General features: G+C 57.2%; 3 protein-coding genes across 7 annotated transcripts; all 3 read left to right on the top strand.

Annotated features, from left to right (window-relative positions):
* Window positions 1-1,541: 1,541 nt before the first annotated feature.
* LOC115602528 (methanethiol oxidase-like) lies at window positions 1,542-4,425 on the top strand. The gene is made up of 9 exons (XM_030473709.1): window positions 1,542-1,724; window positions 2,198-2,318; window positions 2,410-2,592; window positions 2,921-3,103; window positions 3,212-3,286; window positions 3,388-3,509; window positions 3,609-3,701; window positions 3,834-3,952; window positions 4,263-4,425. The coding sequence occupies exons 1-9, from the start codon at window positions 1,557-1,559 to the stop codon at window positions 4,423-4,425; spliced, it is 1,227 nt and encodes a 408-aa protein (XP_030329569.1). The 5' UTR covers window positions 1,542-1,556.
* A 2,540-nt stretch (window positions 4,426-6,965) lies between these two features.
* On the top strand, window positions 6,966-14,287 carry LOC115602645 (methanethiol oxidase-like). 2 transcript variants are annotated; one of them, XM_030473967.1, is made up of 13 exons: window positions 6,966-7,014; window positions 7,090-7,221; window positions 8,574-8,627; window positions 9,621-9,733; window positions 10,062-10,247; window positions 10,740-10,860; window positions 11,057-11,239; window positions 12,363-12,541; window positions 13,130-13,208; window positions 13,309-13,430; window positions 13,533-13,625; window positions 13,796-13,914; window positions 14,022-14,287. In XM_030473967.1, exons 2-13 carry the CDS (start codon window positions 7,155-7,157, stop codon window positions 14,182-14,184), a joined length of 1,479 nt encoding a protein of 492 aa, XP_030329827.1. In that variant the 5' UTR covers window positions 6,966-7,014; window positions 7,090-7,154; the 3' UTR covers window positions 14,185-14,287. The 2 variants fall into 2 exon arrangements, with proteins under 2 accessions (XP_030329827.1, XP_030329828.1); XM_030473968.1 differs by lacking the exons at window positions 6,966-7,014; window positions 7,090-7,221 and adding an exon at window positions 7,699-7,724.
* A 2,126-nt stretch (window positions 14,288-16,413) lies between these two features.
* On the top strand, window positions 16,414-21,363 carry RFX5 (regulatory factor X5). 4 transcript variants are annotated; one of them, XM_032920374.1, is made up of 10 exons: window positions 16,414-16,516; window positions 17,227-17,357; window positions 17,967-18,031; window positions 18,400-18,482; window positions 18,656-18,781; window positions 18,971-19,087; window positions 19,485-19,566; window positions 19,850-20,051; window positions 20,257-20,354; window positions 20,469-21,363. In XM_032920374.1, the coding sequence occupies exons 5-10, from the start codon at window positions 18,696-18,698 to the stop codon at window positions 21,318-21,320; spliced, it is 1,437 nt and encodes a 478-aa protein (XP_032776265.1). In that variant the 5' UTR covers window positions 16,414-16,516; window positions 17,227-17,357; window positions 17,967-18,031; window positions 18,400-18,482; window positions 18,656-18,695; the 3' UTR covers window positions 21,321-21,363. The 4 variants fall into 4 exon arrangements, with proteins under 4 accessions (XP_032776265.1, XP_032776266.1, XP_030329812.1 ...); XM_032920375.1 differs by having other exon boundaries at window positions 16,416-16,516; window positions 17,224-17,357; XM_030473952.1 differs by having other exon boundaries at window positions 16,422-16,516; window positions 17,967-18,000.
* Window positions 21,364-21,454: the final 91 nt, after the last annotated feature.

Here is a 21,454-nt window from a genome sequence, read left to right as displayed (position 1 = left end):
TATGCCCAGTCCCTTCTCCTAGCAGGAGAAAACTCAGACTCTGGAGATCCACATTTGTTGTTCTCTTATCTCTGGGTCAGTAAAGGAGCCAGGCTTGGACAGTGGTCAGTGATCAGGGAGGAGCAGAACAGAAGAGAATAGAATAGTTGCGGCTGGAATGGATCTTCTAGTGCAACTACAAGTAGGGAGGTTGCAGCATCCAGAAAAAGAAGCTCAGTGCTGTCTGAGAATCTGTGGAAACTTGTCTTTTCTCTTTGTGGCTGGTTCATGGCGTATTTAACACAAGCTTTCTATGTACCCAGCTCCTAGAGAGGAGGTTGCCTATGTGACCTGCACCTACAGGGAAACGTGCATCGACCAGCCTGACTACCTTGCCACTGTGGATCTCAACCCCAGATCTCCACATTACGGCCAGGTACCTGTGTCTTGACTGGTTTTATTGGACTGGTGACTGGCAACCAGCTGCTGGCTTTGTGCTTCTGTAGTGCCTCCACATTCAGGACATTCACTCTTTTTTGTTGGGGAAAATCAGGTTGATAGCCATTCCTTCCTGCCAGCTCTCTGCTTAAGCATTGCAACTTCTTATCTTCCTGCATTTTTTTGTCTCAACCACTCTGGCTTCATTTTTTTTCCACTACATCCTGGTTGTGTCCTGCAAAACCGCTCTGGGAAATCCCTTGTGAGTTTTGTCATGATAGGTCTACTTCTTGCTTCTCCACTGGTGTTATGTGCAGGACAGGGATGCTGTTCACTGAGAATCTCACCTTTCTGCTCTCTTTCTGCTGTCCCTTTATGCCTGGATCTAGTTGAATCATCTCCATCTCTGTGTCCCGGGGACAAGTTGGTTCTGACTCACTTCCCAACTCACTTCCAGAGCATTTGGTGCTGCCAGTGAGCCAGAAATGGTCTCTAGTGACCCAGGTGCTTGAGGGTATCCAGTCCTTCTGCAGAGTTCAGGACGTTTCTGTGGTGCTGCCATGTCAGAGATGTTCTGTTGTGCGCTGTACCACCCTGCCTGCTCTCATCCTACACGGGGAGTGGGCATTCACTTGTCTCTGAAGGCTGCAAAGGCAGGTTATCTACTTCAAGGGTGTATATATGACCTGAGAACCCATTAGTGCAAGAGCTTTGGTACTTCAGCCCACTTCTACAAAAGCTTAGAAGAAAATGTACTTTAAAGCCAATGTAGCCATCTGAAAGTTTTACCACATTTTGAGGTCCCTTCTAAGGAGGACTTTGCAGAGCAGTGCACCACTTCTGTCAGGATGATAATCATCATTTCTTCCTAAACATGATTTCCTCAGTTGTAGTTGCACAGGGTGAGGAATTCTTGGAAGGATCTCCCATTCTTCAGCTGCCCACAGTTCCCTAACGAAGAGCAGTGGCCAGTGCAAGGAGCACTCTGCTCCTCCCTGAGTCTCTAGAGGCAGTGCCAGCCCCAGTCAAATGGAGGCTACCAAGACCCAAGCATGTGCAGCATTAGGGTGCCCGTTTGTCCCTGCTCCCTGCGCTACCCTAACTCTGCCTTGACTGCCTAGGTGATCCACCGCCTGCCCATGCCCAACCTCAAAGACGAGCTGCATTCCTCGGGGTGGAGCGCTGGCTGCACCTGCTTTGACAATGTCAACACGCAAAGGACCAAGCTGATTCTTCCCTCTTTGATTTCCTCCCGCATCTACGTGGTGGATGTGGGTTCCCAGTGCCGGGCTCCCAGGCTGTGTAAGGTATGCCAAAGGTGATGCAGAGACAAGTTTCTGGGAAGGAGTTGGGAACTGCTGCTTCTGGAATAATACACAGGGAAGAAGGGTTCTCTCCTCATCTTCTCTTCCACCCTGATTGTAGAGAGCTGGGTCCCGTTTCCCTCTCAGCTCTTTCCTTTCCAGAGCAAGGGAGGCTCCCATCATCGTTGCGTTCCTTTCTGTGCCTCTTGCCTTCAGAGAGAGTCTGATAACTGGCAGTCACAGCACAGACAGACAAGCTGTTCTGAGTTAGGTGCTGCCGCATTCTTGTCTGTGTAGAGGAGAGCTCAGAGCCTTCGGTGCTCCTCTGCAAGGAGGAGCAGGCCCTAGCAAGAGTGAGGTCTTGAAAAGAAGAGGTCCAGGAGAGATCCGTCTGGTGGCCAAAGGCTCTGTCAGGGCGTGTGGAACGAGCTGAGCACTCGGAGGCTGAAGTGTGTGTTTGTGTCAACTTTTCCCAGACGATTGAGCCAGTGGAGGTCTTCTGGAAGTGCAACAAGGGGTACCTCAACGTGCCTCGCAGCCTGCCTAACGGTGACATTCTGATTGCCAACGTTGGAGACCCATCTGGCAACTCCAAAGGTACTTTGCCCTGGAGTAGCTCCCTGAGCCAATGGCAGGTTTGGAAGTGGAGTATGGGTTTTCTTCCATGCGTCCCCTTTCTGCATCCCAGGTGGATTTATAGTGCTGGATGGACAGACCTTTGAGCTGAAGGGGAACTGGGAAAACGAGTGCGAGGCCCCCCCAAGTGGATACGACTTCTGGTACCAGCCACGCCACAATGTTCTGATCAGCTCTGCTGGGATGGCCCTCAAACGTGCGGGATGGGGCTTTAATCCCGACGACTTGAAGAAAGGTGAGGGAATACGGGTGCAAGTGCTGAGCCAGCACTCACCGGGGGGTGGGAGGGTGTCGATGGCATCAGAGAAACTTCCAGAGCTGGAGAGGGGCACAGGCAGGTTCCTCCCCACACGGCCCATTTGACAGGCACTGCTAGAGGACGTGCAGCATCTGCCCTTAAGTGAGGCTGGTCCCTGTGTGCTCCCACTGCTCCTACCTCACAGCAGCTTCTCTGCTGATGCTGGCTCGTCGCTGCCATGGCTGTCCCTGTCTGTGAGCATCCTGGGGAGGGGCTCGTGCCCGTGGGACCCCTCCTGTTCTGACTCGGTTTTCCTTTTCCTCAGGGGTCTATGGACGCCGCCTGAACGTGTGGAACTTGTCCTGCCGCACCCTCACGCAGTGCTTTGACCTGGGGGAGGACTCTCTGCCCCTGAGCGTTAAATTCCTGCACAACCCCGATGCTGCCGAGGGATACGTCAGCTGTGCCCTGAGCGGCATCATCTACCGCTTCTACAAGTGCGAGGCAAGTGCTCGTGTAGTAGCTGCGTGCAGGGGGAGCCTTCCCCAGGCAGCTTTGCCCTGTGCGAGCAGCAGGAGCGCTCATGGTGCGGTGCCTGTGTCTCTTGTGCAGAGAGACAACTGGGCAGTGGAGGAGGTGATCCGGATTCCAGCCAAGGAAGTGGCGGGATGGATTATGCCCAAGATGCCAGGTTTGTGTCCCCTCAGCTGGTGAGACGAGAGCTGGGGCTCGATGCAGGGCACGTTTCTGTTGATGCTGCCTTCTCTGGAGCTCTTTGTTTCTCTGCCCCAGCCTTCACAGTCGACCTTGTCATCTCTCTGGATGACAAGTACCTGTATCTCAGCAACTGGCTGCACGGAGACATCCGCCAATACGAGCTCTCCAGGAACTGCAAGCCCAGGCTGGTGGGACAGGTAAGGCAGGGGCAGAAGGGCTTGCACTGGTGGCTTCCTTAGCAGAGATGCTGGTGGGTAGATGACCAGACAACACGTCTCTCCCTGCCTCACTTATAGGTGTTTGTGGGAGGCAGCATCCTCAGAGGTGGACCCGTGACTGTGTGCAGAGATGAAGAGCTGAAGTGCCAGCCCGAGCCCTTGGTGGTCAAGGTGAGTCCTGCTCTCTTTGCCCTCGGGTGTCCTTTGCTCTGCTAATTCTCTGCCCAGGGTTTCTGCCCCTGCTTGTGCTTGGCTGTGCAGAGCAAGAGGCAGTAACATCCCTGCTGTCTGTTGTGCCTTCAGTGCAAGAGAGTGTACGGCGGCCCCAGTAGGCTGCAGCTCAGCTTGGATGGCAAGAGGCTGTACGTCACCAACTCCTTCTACAGCACATGGGACAAGCAGTTCTACCCGAACCTGGTCAAGTAAGAAATGCTGGGGAGGCCAAGGGCCTCTTTCGCATGGCCTCCGTGTTAGGAACGGAGAAGGTTCCTCGTCTGGGGGGCTACAGGGGTACGTGTGTGATTGCAGGGGGACAGATTTTCCCCACATCCTCCCATAGCTTCTTCCTGTTGACTTCCCCATGCAGTCAACTCGCAAACATCTCTGCCTGGGCACGGAGCAGCCGCTGCCCGTGTGGAGCTGCAGTGCCAGGGTTTAGCTGGGGAGAGCACAAGTGTTTCAGTTGGTTGAGGTTTGCTTGTGTGTAATAGCTGCGCTCTTGTCCACTTGCAGGGAAGGCTCTGTCATGCTGCAGATTGATGTGGACACTGAGAAGGGAGGCCTGACCGTGAACAAGAACTTCCTGGTGGATTTTGGAAAGGAACCCTGTGGGCCCTGCCTTGCCCATGACATCCACTTCCCTTCTGGAGATTCCACCTCCAACATTGTGGCCTAGTTGCCATGGGAAAGACCCCCTTCTTCTCTCTCCTCCGTAGTGCAGCCGTTAAGAGCGAGCGTAGGGTAACTGGGTTTGGGTCCCCATTCATTGCTGGAGTCTAGATTTCTGCTAACGCGAGCTGTGGAAGCTCTGCCCTGTTGCGAGGCTTTGGTTCAGGCAGACCAGTGACCAGACACATGGCGCGTTCTCAGTGGTGTTCTCTGTGCAAAGCAAGCCCTGGGCACGAGTCACAGAGCAGAGCCCAGGCAGCTGCTCACACACGGTGCCTTTGGGCAGGTACCACATGTCCACCGCGCCCCGCTTCATTGCTACAGGCCTCTCAGGCCTTGCCTCGATGTTCCAGCCTGTTGGCTACTGCTCTCTGTACCGGGGCCGGTGGGAAGGTGCTGAGCTCTCACTTCTGTTTCAGAGCTTGCTCACCCTTGATGACTAAGGCAAAACCAAGTGAAGTGCCCAGTTCATCTGAGCCTCTGTTCTTCGGCCACGTCCTTCCTGGACAGTCTTCCCCTGCACAAGAGCCCCGCTGGCTCCTTGCACGTGCTCAGGTGCCAGAGGAGCACCAAGTGCTTCAGTTTGGAAAGAGGTGCCTGTTTCCTGACACTGGTTTGCCCTTGTGTTCTGCTTTAAACACAAATAAAACTGTTCTTCGCATCACCTACATATTCATGGTTTTATTTCCTTGAAGCATTTGTATATTGTTTCCAGCAGTGGTTAATGATTATGTCAAGGTTTTAGAGATTCCGATGACAGGAAGAATGGCTGGTCAGAAGTGCCTGTTGGTCTTCCTGAAACACAAAGGTTCTAAAAATGTGGCTATAATGTGGATCCTGTTAAATTTTAGCTTTTTACATAATCACCTTGGAAGAAAACGTCCTCTCTTGCTTCACACTTCCCATGGCCAAACTGTTGCAGCTCTCTTGTGCACCCTTAATGGTCTCAGGAGAGAAACAATCCCTTCTGGAGAACAATTCCCCTGGCCAGAGAGAATGACTTTAAATGAGGTCCCAAGTTTCAGAACACTCCATTCGGATCCTCCAGACCTGCCTTGTTTGAGGGCCTTCTCAGGGGTTGTCCCTGATGCGGAGAGACCCTACAAAGCACATGTCTCAGCAGAGGTGACTCCTCTTCCTCTCTGTTGGCTGGAAGAAGAGTCTGTCCAGCAGACATCCCTATGCCAGCATGTGGTCCAGATGGCTGGAAGCAGTAGAGCTGGATCCACCCTGGAGACCCCTCCTTGTGATGGGGCCAGACACCATCCACATTAGTGCGGGCAAGAACACCCTTAGTGCACGGCCGTGTTTCTGGGGGTGATCAGAGCCTGCTCCCCCTCACACCACTGAGCATCATCTCTGTCTTGCAGGAAGTTGCACAGCAAGGCGAGGACTCAGCCTGGTTTGGTCTGCACCATGAACATCAACAGGCAACGCAATAGAGGTGACCCAGCTCCTCATTCCATCATCAGGCCATGCTCTGCCCAAGCTGGATGGACGTGGACATATTGCTGCTGGTACGAGCAAACCATTTCGTCTCCTCCGAGAGCCGTTCCCAAGTCTTTGGGTCCTGATTTCCATGTTTCAGGGAGCGTGGGCCTTTCCTCACCCTTGTGCACGGGTTATCCCGGGGGATGTGGAACACGGTGCAGGAGGGCAGAGCATTGGGGTGGCTGACACTGGATGCTCCGCCTGTTCCCTCTAGTGGTTACTTGGAAGAAACTTCTCCCTGGTGCCAGCACCCATCAGGTCCTTTGCAGCTGCCAACAGCAGCTCCATTGGGACAGAGGGTGCTGGCATCACCCCTCCTCCCTAAGAGAAGTAACTCCCCCCTTGCTGAACTGCACCAGAGACGTTCCTGTGGAGGATGACACTGTCTCCCACAGTGTTTCCCTACATCACATCCAAGCATTCAGGCCCAGGCAGGTGAGGGTGGAAGAGAGTGAGCCAAGGCCATCGGTCTCTGTGCTGCCAAACTCCACGGATGGCAGTGCCTGACCATTGCTGGTTTCAGAGCCTGCATCTGGGGCAAGCACTGGAGGAACCTGCCAGCAAGGATGTACCTGTGGAGGCCGAGCATCCACTGCTCAGCCCTTACAAGCCAAGGTAGCTGACACCCAGCTTCGCAGCCAGCAGCAGTAGCAGGCACTGACTAAGTCAGATGTGTCATGGGGAAAACTGTTACCTGGCTTCTGCCCTCCTCACAGCAGCAAATTAACATCCCACAGTAAACACGCAGCCTGCAATTAAAAGAAACCCGGTCCTCGTTTTTCATTTTCAGTTGTGATTAATATCTGCAACCTCATAACATTATTTCTGTGGTTAGAAATGCAGTGCTTGCCCATCCTTCATCAGGGGCACCCTGTCAGCCCCACAGGGGAATGTGAGACACTGCAGGGACTCAGAGCAGAGGAGCAGCCTGCTTTTTCTCCATGGCTAAAAGCCCTTGTTTTTCCTGTGTACAGGAATGTGTGTGCTCCGTGCAGTGCAGAAACAGCTCAGTCCCCTACCCCTGTGGGAGGGGAGGAGGTTCTGGCAGCACTGAAACAGCTTCCCTGCACGTTTGCAGTGCTTTAAGACGCTAAAGGCTGCCCTGGTACCTCCCACACCCCAAGGTGTCTGGATCCTCCCCTTGGCATCCTTTTCCAAAAGCCTCTTTCTCCCCATCCAGCTCCCTATATATTTGAACCCCCACGGAGTTCCATCTTCTCTCTTGACGCGCTCCGAGCAGGCAGGATGCAGGCAGGATCGTCTCCTTCCGCTGCTCATCAGCAGGTGAGATCCAACCCTGCCTCCACAACAGGTAAGAGATCTCTCCATTGACTGCAGCTTGCTCTCAAAAGAGAAGGCTTTGGACTGCTGCTGCCTTTTGGCCATGAGCTCTGCTCTGGAGCCCTCCTAAACTCATTTGGAGCTGGGTATCATGGTTTTGTTACTCAGACACCCAGAAAGCATAAAGTGAAAAGAAACATGGGGATGAATGTGGTGTTTTCTCTGGGCAGGAAAGGGTTTCTTTTCTCAAGCTACTAAAAGCGCCAGGAAACGTTTAGGTAGACTGATTATTAAAAGCCCTCTAACTATTCTCTCATTTATTCAACTGCAACTTGTACAGACTGTGCTTGCTATAGTCAGATTTACCATGGCAGGGAGTCCCCAGCGTAAAGTCTGGCTTTAATGGGGCTGTTTTTGCAGGAGTAATGTAAGGAGAAGGGAGAAGCAAGCTGGAGGGGTGGTTTCTCACTGCTTCACGTAGGAGCATTTCCCTGGAGGAGCAGGCACACGAGTGATGAATAAGAATAAAACCAAGTAAGAAGCTGACGCAGCAAAGCTGAGGCGTACAATTTAGCCAGGGGTTTTCCTCCCGCTCCTCAGGCTTACCATTGTAGATGGGGAGAAGGGTCCTGCTGGTGGTGGTGACTGTTTCCTAACAGCTCTCCTTCTACAGCATTGAGCAAAACTCTCTCAGCAGTTTTAAGGTGTTTTGGAGGGCGAGGCTGGTGGGGTTTGACGTGCCTGGAGACCCACAGCAGCATCACAGGGACCCCCAGGATGGTGCCAGGAGCTGGCGAGGAGACCAACGCCATGGGCTCTGAACATGTTGGGTGGAAACAAGGCTTTCTATGCGAAAGCTTCGCATGAATGCCCCGAAGCCAAAGCACAGCAAAGTGCAGCCACCCAAGAGAGGGTCAGGAGGAGCCACGGAGCAGAGCCTGGGGCTCGGCTCATCCCCCTGCTCACCCCGCTCTGCTCGGCTCCTCTCCCGGTGCAGCAGCCTGGCCATGCTGCCTCCTTTCCTCGTTGCATCCCCTCCTTCTCCTCTCGGCGTCTCCCTGCGGCCATGCGAGCCTGGCATTGCCCCTGCACGTCCTGAGCAGCCTTCCTCTGCCGCAGGGACACGTAGAGAGGCAAAGCAGAGACGCTGCTCTGAGCCTTGTGCCCCCCTGCACTAGGAATCTATCACTGGCAGGTTTGGCTGCCCAGAGCCCCAGACCTTTCTGGGGGTCGTTCAGATGCACACGGGTGTCCCAGCTCACCTTGGCCATTGCCACAGAGCGGGATCTGCGGCCACTCCAGCGAGCAGTTCCTTTGGAAAAAGGGGATTAAAAGAACCCGCTGTCATCTCATTTCTGTTTGTTTCTGCTCTTCCCAACGCAGAAGAGTGTGGAGCGTGTGGTCCTGGCTTCGCCTCACCTCTGGATGCCATGAAAGGCAAGTCTGAAATCCCGGGCAGGCAGGGAAGAGCTGTGGTGATGTAGTGAACATTAAAACAACGCTTTCAAGAGGGCGTTATCAATTAACTCTCTTCTCTGAGGAGGCTCTCAGCAAGCGTAGGGAAGCGATGGTTTTGTTTCTGGTCTGTCCTGAGGCCAAACATCAATTGCATAATGACAGCTTGGTGTCAGAACAAACCCTTTCAGGTTTCGGGCTGGCTTGGGATGGGTCATAGCCTGCAGCAGAGACACCTGCGGCTTCCCTGGGCAAAACCAAATGGATTTTTTCAGTTTCTCAGAGGCAATTGTATGGGTAGAGCCCATTACACCACCAGACACCACCAATGGAGTTAAACCTGGGAAGGGAGAGGTGACCATCCTCGTCCATTGCACTCTGGCCTGATAGCTGGGATCACAACGTGACAAAACCTCCTCGTATAAAAACCAGCCTCATGGGCTGCTTCCTTACATGTTTGGACACTTTACCCGAGTATCCTTCTTGCTGCATTGCCAAAACACTGGTGCTCTAATGTGAAGAGACTGATGAATGCATCATTTCTGGCCATCCCTCCCTTAATCCTCTTCTGTAGGGCTTAGCAAACACCTCTGAAAAACCTTAAAGGGCTCTGGAGCTTGCTCATGATCTGTGACTCCTCTCCTGACATGTCTTTGAACCAAGAAAACAACAATGAAGAGATGAGTCTTTAAAACAGCCACACGTGTTGGCAGGGCTGGGCAGGGATTGAAATGAATAGATTTTCACTACTTGGTAGGACTATGGGATGGCCCAGGGGCCTTGGGGGGGTTCTACCTTTGACTCAGCCTCGTGCCTCTGGTATGGCAGAGATGCACATCCAACCACCCCATAAACATGGGGGAGCACATGGGCCCCCCGGGAGCAAGATCCAGGCTGACCAGAGGCTCCTGCAAGGTTTTGATTCTGCCAAAGGTGGTTTCTGCTGATGCTCATGTGATGTTTCTGTCTTGAAAGGACCCCGGGAGGAGATTGTGTATGTGCCCTGCATCTACAGGAACACAGGGAGGAAGAAACCCGACTTTCTGGCCACTGTGGATGTCAACCCCCAATCTTCACACTACTGTCAGGTACCAAACACTTTATCTCAGCCTGGGAAGCAGCTCAGTGCTTGTCCTTCCCTCTCCCCAAAGCTGCTGGCTCACTACTGAGGCTGGTGCCTGCCCTGTTCTCCCCAAGACCCTGAACCTCCCTGTGCTTACAAAACACACATAAAATCTGCTCCACACCCCATCCTCAAGCTCCCCCGTGCACCATCGCTCCCCTGGGGAGGCTGAAGCTTGCCTGAGGCATCCTGACCTTGTGGTGGGGTCTGCAGCGCACGGAGCCCCCCGGTCTGCCTCTGACCATGCACTTGGCAGAGGAGCAGCCGGGGCAAGCGGGGCTGGGGCTTTGCAGGTGATCCACCGCCTGCCCATGCCCAACCTGGGGGACGAGCTGCACCACTCGGGGTGGAATACCTGCAGCAGCTGCTTCGGGGACGCCACCAAGAAGCGCAACCGCCTCATCCTCCCCAGCTTCATCTCCTCCCGCATCTACGTGGTGGATGTGGGAACCGACCCGCGAGCTCCCAGGCTTTTCAAGGTACCTTTAATACACATTAAAGGTGAACGGACTGGGATCGTGGGGACGGCTCAGCAAAGAGGCTTTTGGGGTACATCCGAGAGCTTTGCAAGACCCTGATGTCCAGATGACAATATGGGAAGGCCATAGAAGGTGTTTGTTCTCTTGTTGATTTGCAAATACTGAGTTCTCCATCCAGCCCCGTGCAGGAGGGGGCCAGGGCATGCCAGGTGCCAGGCACAGCGCTGTCTGTCAGGTTCACAGCCCATGTCTTGCCTGCAGCACATGTCTCTGAAGAAGCCCCAGGTATCTGCGTGCAGTTTGCCCCCGGGAGGGTGTGCGATGGGGATGCGGGACCGTGCTGGCTGCACGGCAAGTCCCATCCTGAGGTCAGGCATGAGCTGCTCGGCCACGCCACGGGGTAGCACTGTGCTGTGAACCTGCGTTCAGCGCAGCACTTGAACACCCTTCTTGGCTGGGAAGGACTTGATGGTGCCTGTGAACTCCCGGCAGGTTGTGAACCCAGAGGACGTGTTCTGGAAGTGCAACCTGGGCTACCCCCACACCTCCCACTGCCTGGGCAGTGGTGAAATCATGATCAGCACCCTGGGAGACCCGGCCGGCAGCGGGAAAGGTACCTCAGGCCCCCAGGGAGAGGGTCTGGACAGGAGGAACCATCCCCACATACAGAGCTGTCCTGGAGGCTTCATCCAGGTCTCCCAGCCCATACTGCAGCGGGTTGATATATCTGTTGTTGCTTGTTTTATAACGTGGGAACTGCTGATCTGGATGATTTCCTCACTACCCATGTGGTTTTGTTTTCTCATCAGGTGGCTTTATTCTGCTGGATGGAGAGACCTTTGAGATCAAGGGGAACTGGGAGAAAGGGGACAAGATCCCCTCAATGGGTTATGACTTCTGGTACCAGCCACGCCATAACGTCCTGATCAGCACTGAATGGGGAATGCCAAAATGCCTGGGATATGGATTTGACCCAGCTGATCTGAAGAAAGGTGAGAAAACAGTTGTTTAAAAACTCCAGGAGGGAGATGCTGAGCAGGGCTGCAAGGCGGCCAGATTTCAACCCTCTTTTGGTGCTATTTGGAAGGCAACAGGCAGACCCAACCCTGCTACTGTGAACACGCTTCAGATGCAAGCTGAACCCAAGGTCCTGGGTTCAGCTGTAGCAGTTGTTTTTCTCCTTCTTAGTAGCTGGTGCAGGGCTGTGTTTTTGACTTAGCCTGAGAACAGCGCTGATAACACACCGATGGTTTTAGTTGTTGCTCAGCAATGCTTACTCGGATCAAGGACTTTTCAGTCTCATGCTCTGCCAGGGAGGAGGGGAAGCCGGGAGGGAGCAGAGACAGGACACCTGACCCAAACTGGCCAAAGGGCTTTTCCATCCCACACCACGTCATGCCCAGTATAGAAACTGGGGGGAGTTACCCGGAAGGCCCAGATTGCTGCTCAGGTTGGGCTGGGGATCGGTCAGCGGGTGCTGAGCAATTGTATTGGGCATCACTTGTGTTTATTGTTTTCCTTTCCTTTTCCCCTTTTAGTTTTATATTCTCTCCCCTTGTTATTTCCCTTATCATTATTACTATTGGTGATAGCAGTAGTGGTTTTGTATTGTACCTTAGTTACTGGACTGCTCTTATCTCAACCCGTGGGATTTACATTCTTTCCATTCTCCTCCCCATCCCTCTGGTAGCAGGGGAGAAGAAGGGGGGGAGTGAGTGAGCAGCTGCGTGGTTCTGAGTTACCGGCTGGGCTTAAACCACAACAGCACCAGAAGTTCAACCCAAGGCAGTCCATAAATGCTGCTGTTGAGCTGTACATGGGGTTGGATTTCAGCTGTAGGAATGAAAGATGAAGCTCCATCTCAGGCCAGCTCACCCCCAAAGGCTCCCTGCCCTTCCCAGCCCCGTCCTAGCGAGATGGTCCCTGTTGGATGCTGGGCATCTTCCCATGGCTTTTGCCAAAGTCCAAAGCAACCAGCGTGTGCTAGTGCAAAGACCAGGGGGTCACCTCTGTGGGGAGCCGAAGGGGCTGACGACTCACCTGAACCTCAGGTCAGCTTGAGACACTGACCTCGCAGCATCCCCTGTGCCCCCCTGCCCTCCCCTCCCCTCCCAGGGCGCTACGGACGCCACCTCAACGTGTGGGACTGGACCACTCGCACCTACGTCCAGGCCATCGATGTGGGCGAGGACGCGGCGCCCCTGGAGATCCGCTTCCTGCACAACCCCGACGCCGCCGAGGGCTACGTGGGCTGCACCATCAGCAGCGCCATCCACCGCTTCTACAAGACCAAGGTGCTCTCTGGGGACGCCATAGGGTCAGAAGAATAGGGTAGACCACGCTGCAGAACTCCGCAGCATCCCGCTTCCTGCATTCCCCATCGTCCTCTCAGCCAGCTGCAGTCCCCACCGAGGCACACACTGCCTCCCCGTGCACCCAAACCAGGAGCTGGCTCAGCGTAGTCTCACCAGAGGACTTGCTCTGACTGGCTGCAGCTTAGGCTGAGATGATTTAATTCAAAGGAGATTTATTTCTGCCTTTGTTGTGGATTTACAACAGCCCAAGCAATCTTCTTGGTGTCTGTTGTGGTGTGTAATGACAAACTGGGTGAGGAGAGAGAATTATCTTCCACCAAACCAGCTGATCTAACTGGAAAATTAGACAAGGTTTTGGCCCCCTCAATTACCCTCCTCGGGTTGCAGAGCCCATCTTCCCCATGGCTCTGCAGAGCCAGAGATGGCTCCAAAGTAGCTCTACAGACCTAGACACTAGGGGTTGTGGACATGCGCAGGCAAAATCCGCCCCAGGACTGGGTCTTATCCTGCCTCTGCCATGAACACTTGAGCCCCCTGGGGCCGTGCTCTGTCTCACATCTCCCACAGCAAGGAGACTGGGCGGCCGAGAAGGTGATCCAAGTCCCCAGCAAAAAGGTGGAGGGATGGCTCCTCCCGGACATGCCAGGTCAGTGCATCCCGGGCTGGGTGCCGCGGTGCTCCCCGGCTCCTCGGGGCACTGCCGGTGCTGCCGCCTGCCTGTGCAGCTCTGTCGTACCCTCCCCAAGGCTTCATCACCGACATCCTCATCTCGCTGGACGACAGGTTCCTGTATTTCAGCAACTGGCTGCACGGAGACATCCGCCAGTACGACATCTCCAACACCCGCAAGCCCAAGCTGGTGGGGCAGGTGAGGCAGCAGCAGGCTCCTGCTCGCGTCCCCATGCTCTTCCTCTGCCTGGTGGGGACAGTTGGGATCAGCCCCTCCTCGCTGACCTTGGCTCTCTTGCAGGTGTTTGTGGGTGGCAGCATCACCAAGGGAGGACCCGTGAGCGTGTGCAGGGATGAAGAGCTGCAGAGCCAGCCAGACCCGTTTGTCATCCAGGTGAGCTTGGCCATGTCCCCAAACTCCCAGCCCCGGCAGTGATCGCGAGGCTGGGGAGGGGTCCTTGTGCATCCCATGGGATGGATATGGCAGCCTGCACTACCTGCATGGGGGAGGCAGGAGTGTCCCCTTGTCCTGCACCATCCAGCAGCATGTCTGTCTGCTCCCAGGGGAAGAGGGTGCCGGGGGGACCCCAGATGATCCAGCTCAGCTTGGACGGGCAGAGGCTGTACGTCACCACGTCCCTCTACAGCGCCTGGGACAGGCAGTTCTACCCCGACCTCATTGAGTAAGAAAACTCTGATGAACACGGGCGATGTCCGAGCTATGGGGGGACACGCAGGGGCAGGTCCCCCCGCGCAGCTCCCCCCAGCCTCCTGCTCTCGCCCTGTGCAGGGACGGCTCCGTCATGCTGCAGCTGGACGTGGACACAGAGCACGGCGGCCTGACGGTCAACCGGAGCTTCCTGGTGGATTTTGGGAAGGAGCCCGACGGGCCCTGCCTGGCGCACGAGATCCGGTACCCCGGTGGGGACTGCACCTCCGATATCTGGGTTTAGGCACCGCGCACAGCCCCCGAGGCCACTGCGCACCCCGACACCCGGAGCTCCGGCGTGGCACCCCTCTGGTGACCTTGAAATAAACCGAGCTCTGGCCGCCCCATCGCACCTCGAGTCTGTTGTGTGACCTGGAGCCGGAACACGAGCCCATACCCAGAGGAGGGACATGCTGTGAACCCCCCGTCCTTCCAGACAGGATTGTCCCAACGCGCCCCTTGTGCCGCCTGGCTCTGCACTGGGAGTGTTTTCTCCTGGAGCGGGACCATGGACACTGCATGTGTACACACGGGCTGCACACATGCTGCGTGATCACGCTGCACACACAGCGCCTGGCACCTGCACACAGTGCACGCACATACTGCATGCACACACGTGCCGTGCACACTCACACACACTGCATGTGCTGCACAGACATCTGCTGCACACACAAACACGTCACACATGGCACATACAGGGCAAATACATGCAGTGCATGCACACACGCTTTGTGCACATATGCGCACGTTGCACATGCACAACTGCTGTGTGCACTGCGTGCTGCATGTCTGCATACTGCATGCTGCATGTGTGCACTGCATGCTGTAGGTGTGCACTGCGTGCTACATTGATAGATGGACCACTCGGTGGATAAAAAACTGGCTTGATGGCCGCACGCAAAGAGTTGTGGTAAATGGCTCGATGTCCAGTTGGAAACCTGTAACGAGTGGTGTCCCTCAGGGATCGGTGTTGGGACCGGTCCTGTTCAACATCTTTGTCGGTGACATGGACAGTGGGATTGAGTGCGCCCTCAGCAAGTTTGCCGATGACACCAAGCTGTGTGGTTCGGTTGATACGCTGGAGGGAAGGGATGCCATCCAGAGGGACCTTGACACGCTTGTGAGGTGGGCCGATGCCAACCTTATGAAGTTCAACCAAGCCAAGTGCAAGGTCCTACACCTGGGTCGGGGCAACCCCAGGCACTGCTACAGGCTGGGCAGAGAAGACATTCAGAGCAGCCCTGCAGAAAAGGACTTGGGGGTGTTGGTTGACGAAAAGCTTAACATGAGCCGGCAGTGTGCGCTTGCAGCCCAGAAAGCCAACCGCATCCTGGGCTGCATCAAAAGAAGCGTGACCAGCAGGTCGAAGGAGGTGATCCTGCCCCTCTACTCTGCTCTTGTGAGACCCCACTTGGAGTACTGCGTACAGTTCTGGTGTCCTCAACATAAAAAGGACATGGAGCTGTTGGAGCGAGTCCAGAGGAGGGCCACGAGGATGATAAGAGGGCTGGAGCACCTCCCATATGAAGACAGGCTGAGAGAGTTGGGGCTGTTCAGCCTGGAGAAGAGAAGGCTGCGTGGTGACCTCATAGCAGCCTTCCAGTATCTGAAGGGGGTCTACAAGGATGCTGGGGAGGGACTCTTCATTAGGGACTGTAGTGGTAGGACAAGGGGTAATGGGTTCAAACTTAAACAGGGGAAGTTTAGATTAGATATAAGGAAGAAGTTCTTTACAGTGAGGGTGGTGAAGCACTGGAATGGGTTGCCCAGGGAGGTTGTGGATGCTCCATCCCTGGCGGTGTTCAAGGCCAGGTTGGACAGAGCCTTGAGCCACATGGTTTAGGGCAAGGTGTCCCTGCCCATGGCAGGGGTGTTGGAACTAGATGATCTTAAGGTCCTTTCCAACCCTTACGATTCTATGATTCTATGATTCTATGTGTACATACTCCATGCTACATGTATGCATACTGCATGCTACATGCGCACTGCGTGCTACATGTGTGCACTGCATACTACATGCGTACATGTAGCATGCTACATGTGCACTGCATGCTACATGTGTGCACTCCATGTTACATGTGTACAAACTGCATGCTATGTGTGCACTGCATGCTACGTGTGCACTGCATGCTACATGTGTACACACTGCATGCTACATGTGTGCACTGCATGCTACATGTGTGCACATTACATGCTACATGTGTGCACTACATGCCACATGTATGCACCCTACACGTACGCACACACGCACGCTGCACGCACAGCGTGTGCACGCACACACGCTCGTTTACACTCCTGCTTCCTCCTCCCGCCCCACCAATCAGAAGTCTGTTACTAGGCAGACTTCAGCTCTCGCGCGGCCACTCAGGAGACCGACCCCTCTTGTATCCGGGTAGGAAAGCCAGAGCAGCCAATCGGATTAAAGGAGAACGCAGTATCCGGGCAGGTCGGCGGTGCCTCAGCCAATCAGAAAAAAGCAGCCGGCGGGGCCCGCGGGCGCGTCCCGCCGGGGCGCTGCACTTTCGGTTCCTGTTGCGCGCGGGGCAGCGGCACGTGGCGGGGACCGGCCCGAGCAGGTGGGTGCGGGGCGGGGGGTGCGGTGATGACCCCGGGATGACCCCGGCCCCCCGGTCCCCTGTCACCGTTCCCGTCCCCTCCCCGGCACTGCCGGGGCTGCGCTGTCACGGAGCCCCCTTCTCCATCCCGCCCTGTCCCTGGGGCTCTCCGCCCCACCGTGTCCCTTGTCCTCGGGGACCTCTGCCCTCCCGCTGCCCCCATCACTCCCGTCCTGCTGTCCCCCCGCCCGCAGAGGCTCGCACCCGGGACCCGTGGGACTGGCACGTTCTCCCCGCCACTGCCCATCCTGGGGCACACCAAGCCAGCGAGGACCTGCCCTGCTGGTCCCTCCGCGTGTGCTGGGCCAGGGCTCCGGTGTCCCCCAGCACCGCTGTCCCCTGCCAGGAGCAGGGTACCCGGAGCCGGTCACAGTCTTTGCTGCTGGAGACACCCCTCTGGGGGCCACTGGGGCCATTTCCATGTCCATCAGTGGCTGGTGGCCGGCTGATGGAGCTCAGCCTGCAGAGCCTGGGCATGTCTTCACACCAGGATGGACGAGGCTGTGCTGAGCTCCACGGCCGCCCTGCTCTGCCCTGTGTCCCTCCCAAGCCTGGCCCGGGGCAGGCAGCCGGAGCTCAGCCCTGTGGGTGCCCACTGCGGGTTCAGTAACTCCGAAGGGATTTTCTTCCCTTTGTTTCCAGCTGAATTTTTGGTTTTCACTTCCCAGCAGGAACCACATGTCATGGCTGACGAGCACCTGAGTGCCCGAACTGCCAAAAAGGGAAGTTTGTCACCCGGCAGCTCCCGGGGCAGCACGACTGAGTCAAGCACACTGCTGCAGGAGCTGAAGAGCACCATCTCGTAAGGGCAGCACTTGCTTTTCCCCGCGCACCTCTTCCAGTTAACCTGAGTGTTACCAAATGTGGGTTCATTTAATCAGGTTGATTAATTGGCAGCCCCGGGTACCAAAGGGATACGTGTGGTGGTTCTTTGCAGCATTGGCACTGCAGAGGGGCATGGCCTCCAGCTGGCCCTGCTTGGTCCCGCGCTCAGTGCTGAACACAGAGCACAGTGTTGTGCTGCGCTGCCTCTTTGGGTGCAGAATCAATTCAGAGCCCCACAGCAGCACAGACCAGTCTGCTATGACCCCGTGGGATGTGGGTTTATGCCTGCTCTGCCCTCCCTGGGGTCAGGGTAGAGCACGCAGCTCTAGAGCGGGGTTGTGGGTGCACAGGGAAGCCCAGAGCATGGGGAGACCGGGCTGTGCTGACCCATGGGTGCAGGCAGCCTTTGACTCTTGGTGCTCCAGTGTCCCCACTTGGCATTGTGGCTGGTGTGCGGTCTGGAAGGGCCTGGGCATGGTGCCCTCCTTGGGAGCCTTAGGCAGAGGCTGTGGCGGGTTGAGGAGCGCCTGGGTGCTGCCGTGTCGTCCTGCTCTGCCCTAACACCTTTTGTCTCTGTCCCGCACAGCAAAGCCGTGCAGAACAAAGTCGACTCCATCCTGGTGAGTGCCTCCGTGGCACATTGCGCTGAGGGTGAGGGAATGATGCGCCTCCACGTCTCTCTTCTAGCTAAACTGAACCCGGGGTTTTGCCTGATCCTGTTTCCCATCGGGTCAGGATCTGGCTGCTGGGATTAGCCCTGAGAGCCCCTGATCACCCTGCCTGGGGGGTGGCACCCGCTGCCCCAGCCCTGTGTGGGACAACCCTTTCCAGCTCCCTGGAGGGGCAGTTCCTATAACTTTGGTTGCCCAGTTCCCTCACACGCAGCCATGTTCATGCTGACAGAGGTGCTCTGGTTTCAATGCCCCATCAGTTACTGCTGTTATCAGCTGTTCCTTGTTTTGGATCCTTAACCTTTCTTTGTCTCTGGTCCATTCTCCCTGTGGATCCTTTGGCTGTAGCAAGATGTCCAGAAGTTCTCAGACAACGACAAGCTCTATCTCTACCTCCAGCTGCCGACGGGACCGAGCCTGGGGGAGAAGAGGTGGGTGCTGGAGCGAGCCGGGGCTGTGGCCAGGAGAGCAGGGGCTGTCAGGATGATAATGGGGGATAGAGATCACAAGAGGCTGGGGGGAGATTGCCACAGATCGGCCTCATGTCCTGCTTCTGCTGCTTCTCTGTTAATTAATGATTTGTCCCCGGCTCCCACGGGAGCAGCAGCAGCCTGGACCTGAGCTCGCTGAGCACAGCTGAGTACATGCACGCGTGCAACTGGATCCGGAATCACCTAGAGGAGCACACGGACACTTGCCTGCCCAAGCAGGATGTCTACGATGCCTACAAGTGAGCACAGGGGCAAGACAAGCCCGGCGGGGAGGTCAGTTTGGAGGGCAGCAAGTGCCTGGGGTTGTTTGGGAATGGCCCGGCCCAACCCTGGGTTCCTGAAACGAGCCACATCCGTGGGTGGAATCTGGTGCATCCAGAGGGCAGCAGAAGAGTTGGACGGCTTTAACCCACAGCCCTCCCCGACAGGCGATACTGCGATAACCTCTGCTGCCGCCCGCTGAGCGCTGCCAACTTCGGCAAGATCATCCGCGAGATCTTCCCAAAAATCAAAGCCCGACGGCTGGGAGGCCGAGGACAGTCCAAATATCCTTCCACGTGCCTGGCTGGCCAGGGGAGCTGCTTGGACTGGTGGCGACAGTGCTGCTTCTCCAGCTTGTCCTCTTTTAAAGGTCTATGTATGAGGTGGTATTTTGTAGCTTCTGAGAGGGTCTGGTTCCTGGTTTTTGGTCTCCTGAAGGTTCAGCTCAGTTGGCTGATGGGGTTGCCCCATCCTTGCACCTTGCACTCAGGGCAGCCTGGGGGTAGCTGATGGTGGGCAGGGAGCACACCATGAAGGGGGCATCTCAACTTGTGTCCGGCTGCTCTCATGCCTCTGGGACAAGCCCATCGTGAGTCCCACAGCTGAAACCTTTCGAGCTGTGGCCCGTCGCCTGTTGCAGCCACGTTTGTGTGACAGCAAAAAACCTTAACCCCTCCAAACATACTGCTACAGCGGGGTCCGGAGGAAGACGGTGGTCAGCCTGCCACCCCTGCCCAGCCTGGACCTCAAAGTGACAGAGACCGTAAGTCCTCTGCTGCCTCCATGGCTTGAGTTTTGCCAACCTCCTTTTGGTGGGTAATGAATCTCCTCGCTTGTTAGATCCCAATGAAATGAAGGCAGGGGTGGAGGGATGTCCTCTCTGGGGGCAGGTTCTGCTCTGTCCCGTGAGCCTCCCTAAAGGGAGCTCACAAGGTCCTACCTGCCCGTGCAGGCTTGTGACCTGCAGGGGTGTCAGTATCAGGCCCTGTTCACATCTGGGCATCCTGCCCTGTGCTGCGGGAGCTCATGGCTCGTCCTTCCCGCAGCAGTCGGAGCTGACGGATCTGGTGCAGTCCTACAACATTGAGGTGATGGAGGCGGCCTGCGCCCTGACCTGCGACTGGGCCGAGAAGATCCTCAAGCGCTCCTTCAACAACATCGTGGAGGTGGCCCAGTTCCTCATCCAGCAGCATATCATCAGCTCCCGCTCGGCCCATGCTGACCTGGTCATGGCCATGGTGGTCTCAGGTGTGTGGAATGGAGTCCTTGTCCCGCTCACCCCGCACTGGGCTCACTCAGACCCCATCGGGGCACAGAGGGTTTGGGAGATGGGTCCCCAGTGTCCCCTTCCAGCTGCCCATGGTGTAGCTGAGCTGCTGCAAACCATCGCCCATGGTGTGGTTGAGGGGCCCAGGGTCATGTCCCACTTTCATCACCTCCTGTGCACCCGCAGAGGGCACAGAGAAGATCCACCGTGAGAACCGGACCCCGTCGACAGCGAGGAAGAACAGCGTGGACACCTCTGAGAGTGGTGACAGGAGCCAGGGGCAGGTGGGACCCCATCGGGGCCAGTTGGGGAGCCAGGACCCCCAAGTTCCCTGCTCAGCCCGGGGGACGTGGTTGGGGACACAGCTCGGCTCCCCCCACCAGCTTCTCTGCCCGCAGGTCAAGAAGGAGAGCGGCCCCAAGCCTTCCGGCCCCCCCCGGCCTGAGAAGAAGAAGCCCCCGGAGCCCCCCAAGGCGGCCAGCAGCCCCCAGGTGAATGCCCTGGTCGCCCGCCTGCCCCTGCTGCTGCCCCGCATCCCGCCGGGGGAGCGGCCGATGGCGCCCGGTGCCGCCGCCGTCCGCTCCTCCCCTCCCGTCCTGGCGCCCAAGCTCACGGCGGCGCCGCTGGCGGGCACGGTCAAGGTGGCGCTGCCGCTGCCGGTGGGCGCAGCCTCCCCGTCCCTGCCGCTGGGGCTGGCCCCGGGCGCCAGCGGGCCGGCGGGGCTGCTGAGCCAGCAAGCGGCCGTGCCGGTGCTCAACATGCTGCTCCCCGGTGTGAGCGTCCCCGCGGCCGAGAGCCCCGCCAAGCCGCGGAGCGCGGGGGGCGGCGAGGGGCCCGGCCCGAGGGACTCGCCGCACCCCAAGGCCACCAAGAGGCACCCGGAGCCGCCCGGCGATACCGTCCCGCAGAAGCGGCGTCGCGGGCGGCCGCGGAAGAGGCCGGAGGACGCGGGGGAAGCGGCGGAGCCTCGCGGCGGGGCGGCCGCCGGCGGAGCGGACAGCGGGGCCGGGGACTCCCCGCCCGCCCCGGCCAGCGACACCCAGGACGGCAGGACGGGTGCCGGGGGCCGCGAGCTGGCACCGGAGGCGCAGCGGAGCCTGGGCGATGCCGGTGGCTCCGGCGTGCCCCGGGACGGGGGGGATCCCCCGGCGGGGACCCCTCCTCCCGCAGCCGCCCCCTCCCCGCGCTCGGCCGCGGCCCGGGGGGGCTCGCCGGGGCGGGCGGGGCTCTGCGCCCACCCCGGCACTTAGCGACCGCGCCGTGACCTGCAGCCATTAAAACCCGAGCTCTGTCCGTCCGTTTGTGCTCTCTGCGGCCGGGGAGGGGTGTGTGGTGTGGTGTGGTGTGGGGGGACACGGGGACACCTCGGTTTCCCCTGGGGGCA

The sequence above is a fragment of the Strigops habroptila genome, chromosome 22, assembly GCF_004027225.2.
Source record: "Strigops habroptila isolate Jane chromosome 22, bStrHab1.2.pri, whole genome shotgun sequence".
In the NCBI taxonomy this organism is placed as follows: Eukaryota; Metazoa; Chordata; class Aves; order Psittaciformes; family Psittacidae; genus Strigops; species Strigops habroptila.
This window is presented reverse-complemented; position numbering and strand designations above follow the sequence as displayed.

Coding starts and splice junctions, on each gene's coding strand:
- LOC115602528 (XM_030473709.1), top strand. CDS start 1,557: ATGCCCAACCTCAAAGACGAGCTGCATTCCTCGGGGTGGAGCGCTGGC. Junction 2,593..2,920: donor TCCCGACGACTTGAAGAAAG/GTGAGGGAATAC, acceptor CCTTTTCCTCAG/GGGTCTATGGACGCCGCCTG. Junction 3,510..3,608: donor AGCCCAGGCTGGTGGGACAG/GTAAGGCAGGGG, acceptor CCTCACTTATAG/GTGTTTGTGGGAGGCAGCAT.
- RFX5 (XM_030473952.1), top strand. CDS start 17,239: ATGGCTGACGAGCACCTGAGTGCCCGAACTGCCAAAAAGGGAAGTTTG. Junction 18,782..18,970: donor GATGTCTACGATGCCTACAA/GTGAGCACAGGG, acceptor CCTCCCCGACAG/GCGATACTGCGATAACCTCT. Junction 20,355..20,468: donor GTGACAGGAGCCAGGGGCAG/GTGGGACCCCAT, acceptor CTCTGCCCGCAG/GTCAAGAAGGAGAGCGGCCC.
- LOC115602645 (XM_030473967.1), top strand. CDS start 7,155: ATGCAGGCAGGATCGTCTCCTTCCGCTGCTCATCAGCAGGTGAGATCC. Junction 10,248..10,739: donor GAGCTCCCAGGCTTTTCAAG/GTACCTTTAATA, acceptor AACTCCCGGCAG/GTTGTGAACCCAGAGGACGT. Junction 13,209..13,308: donor GCTCCTCCCGGACATGCCAG/GTCAGTGCATCC, acceptor ACCCTCCCCAAG/GCTTCATCACCGACATCCTC.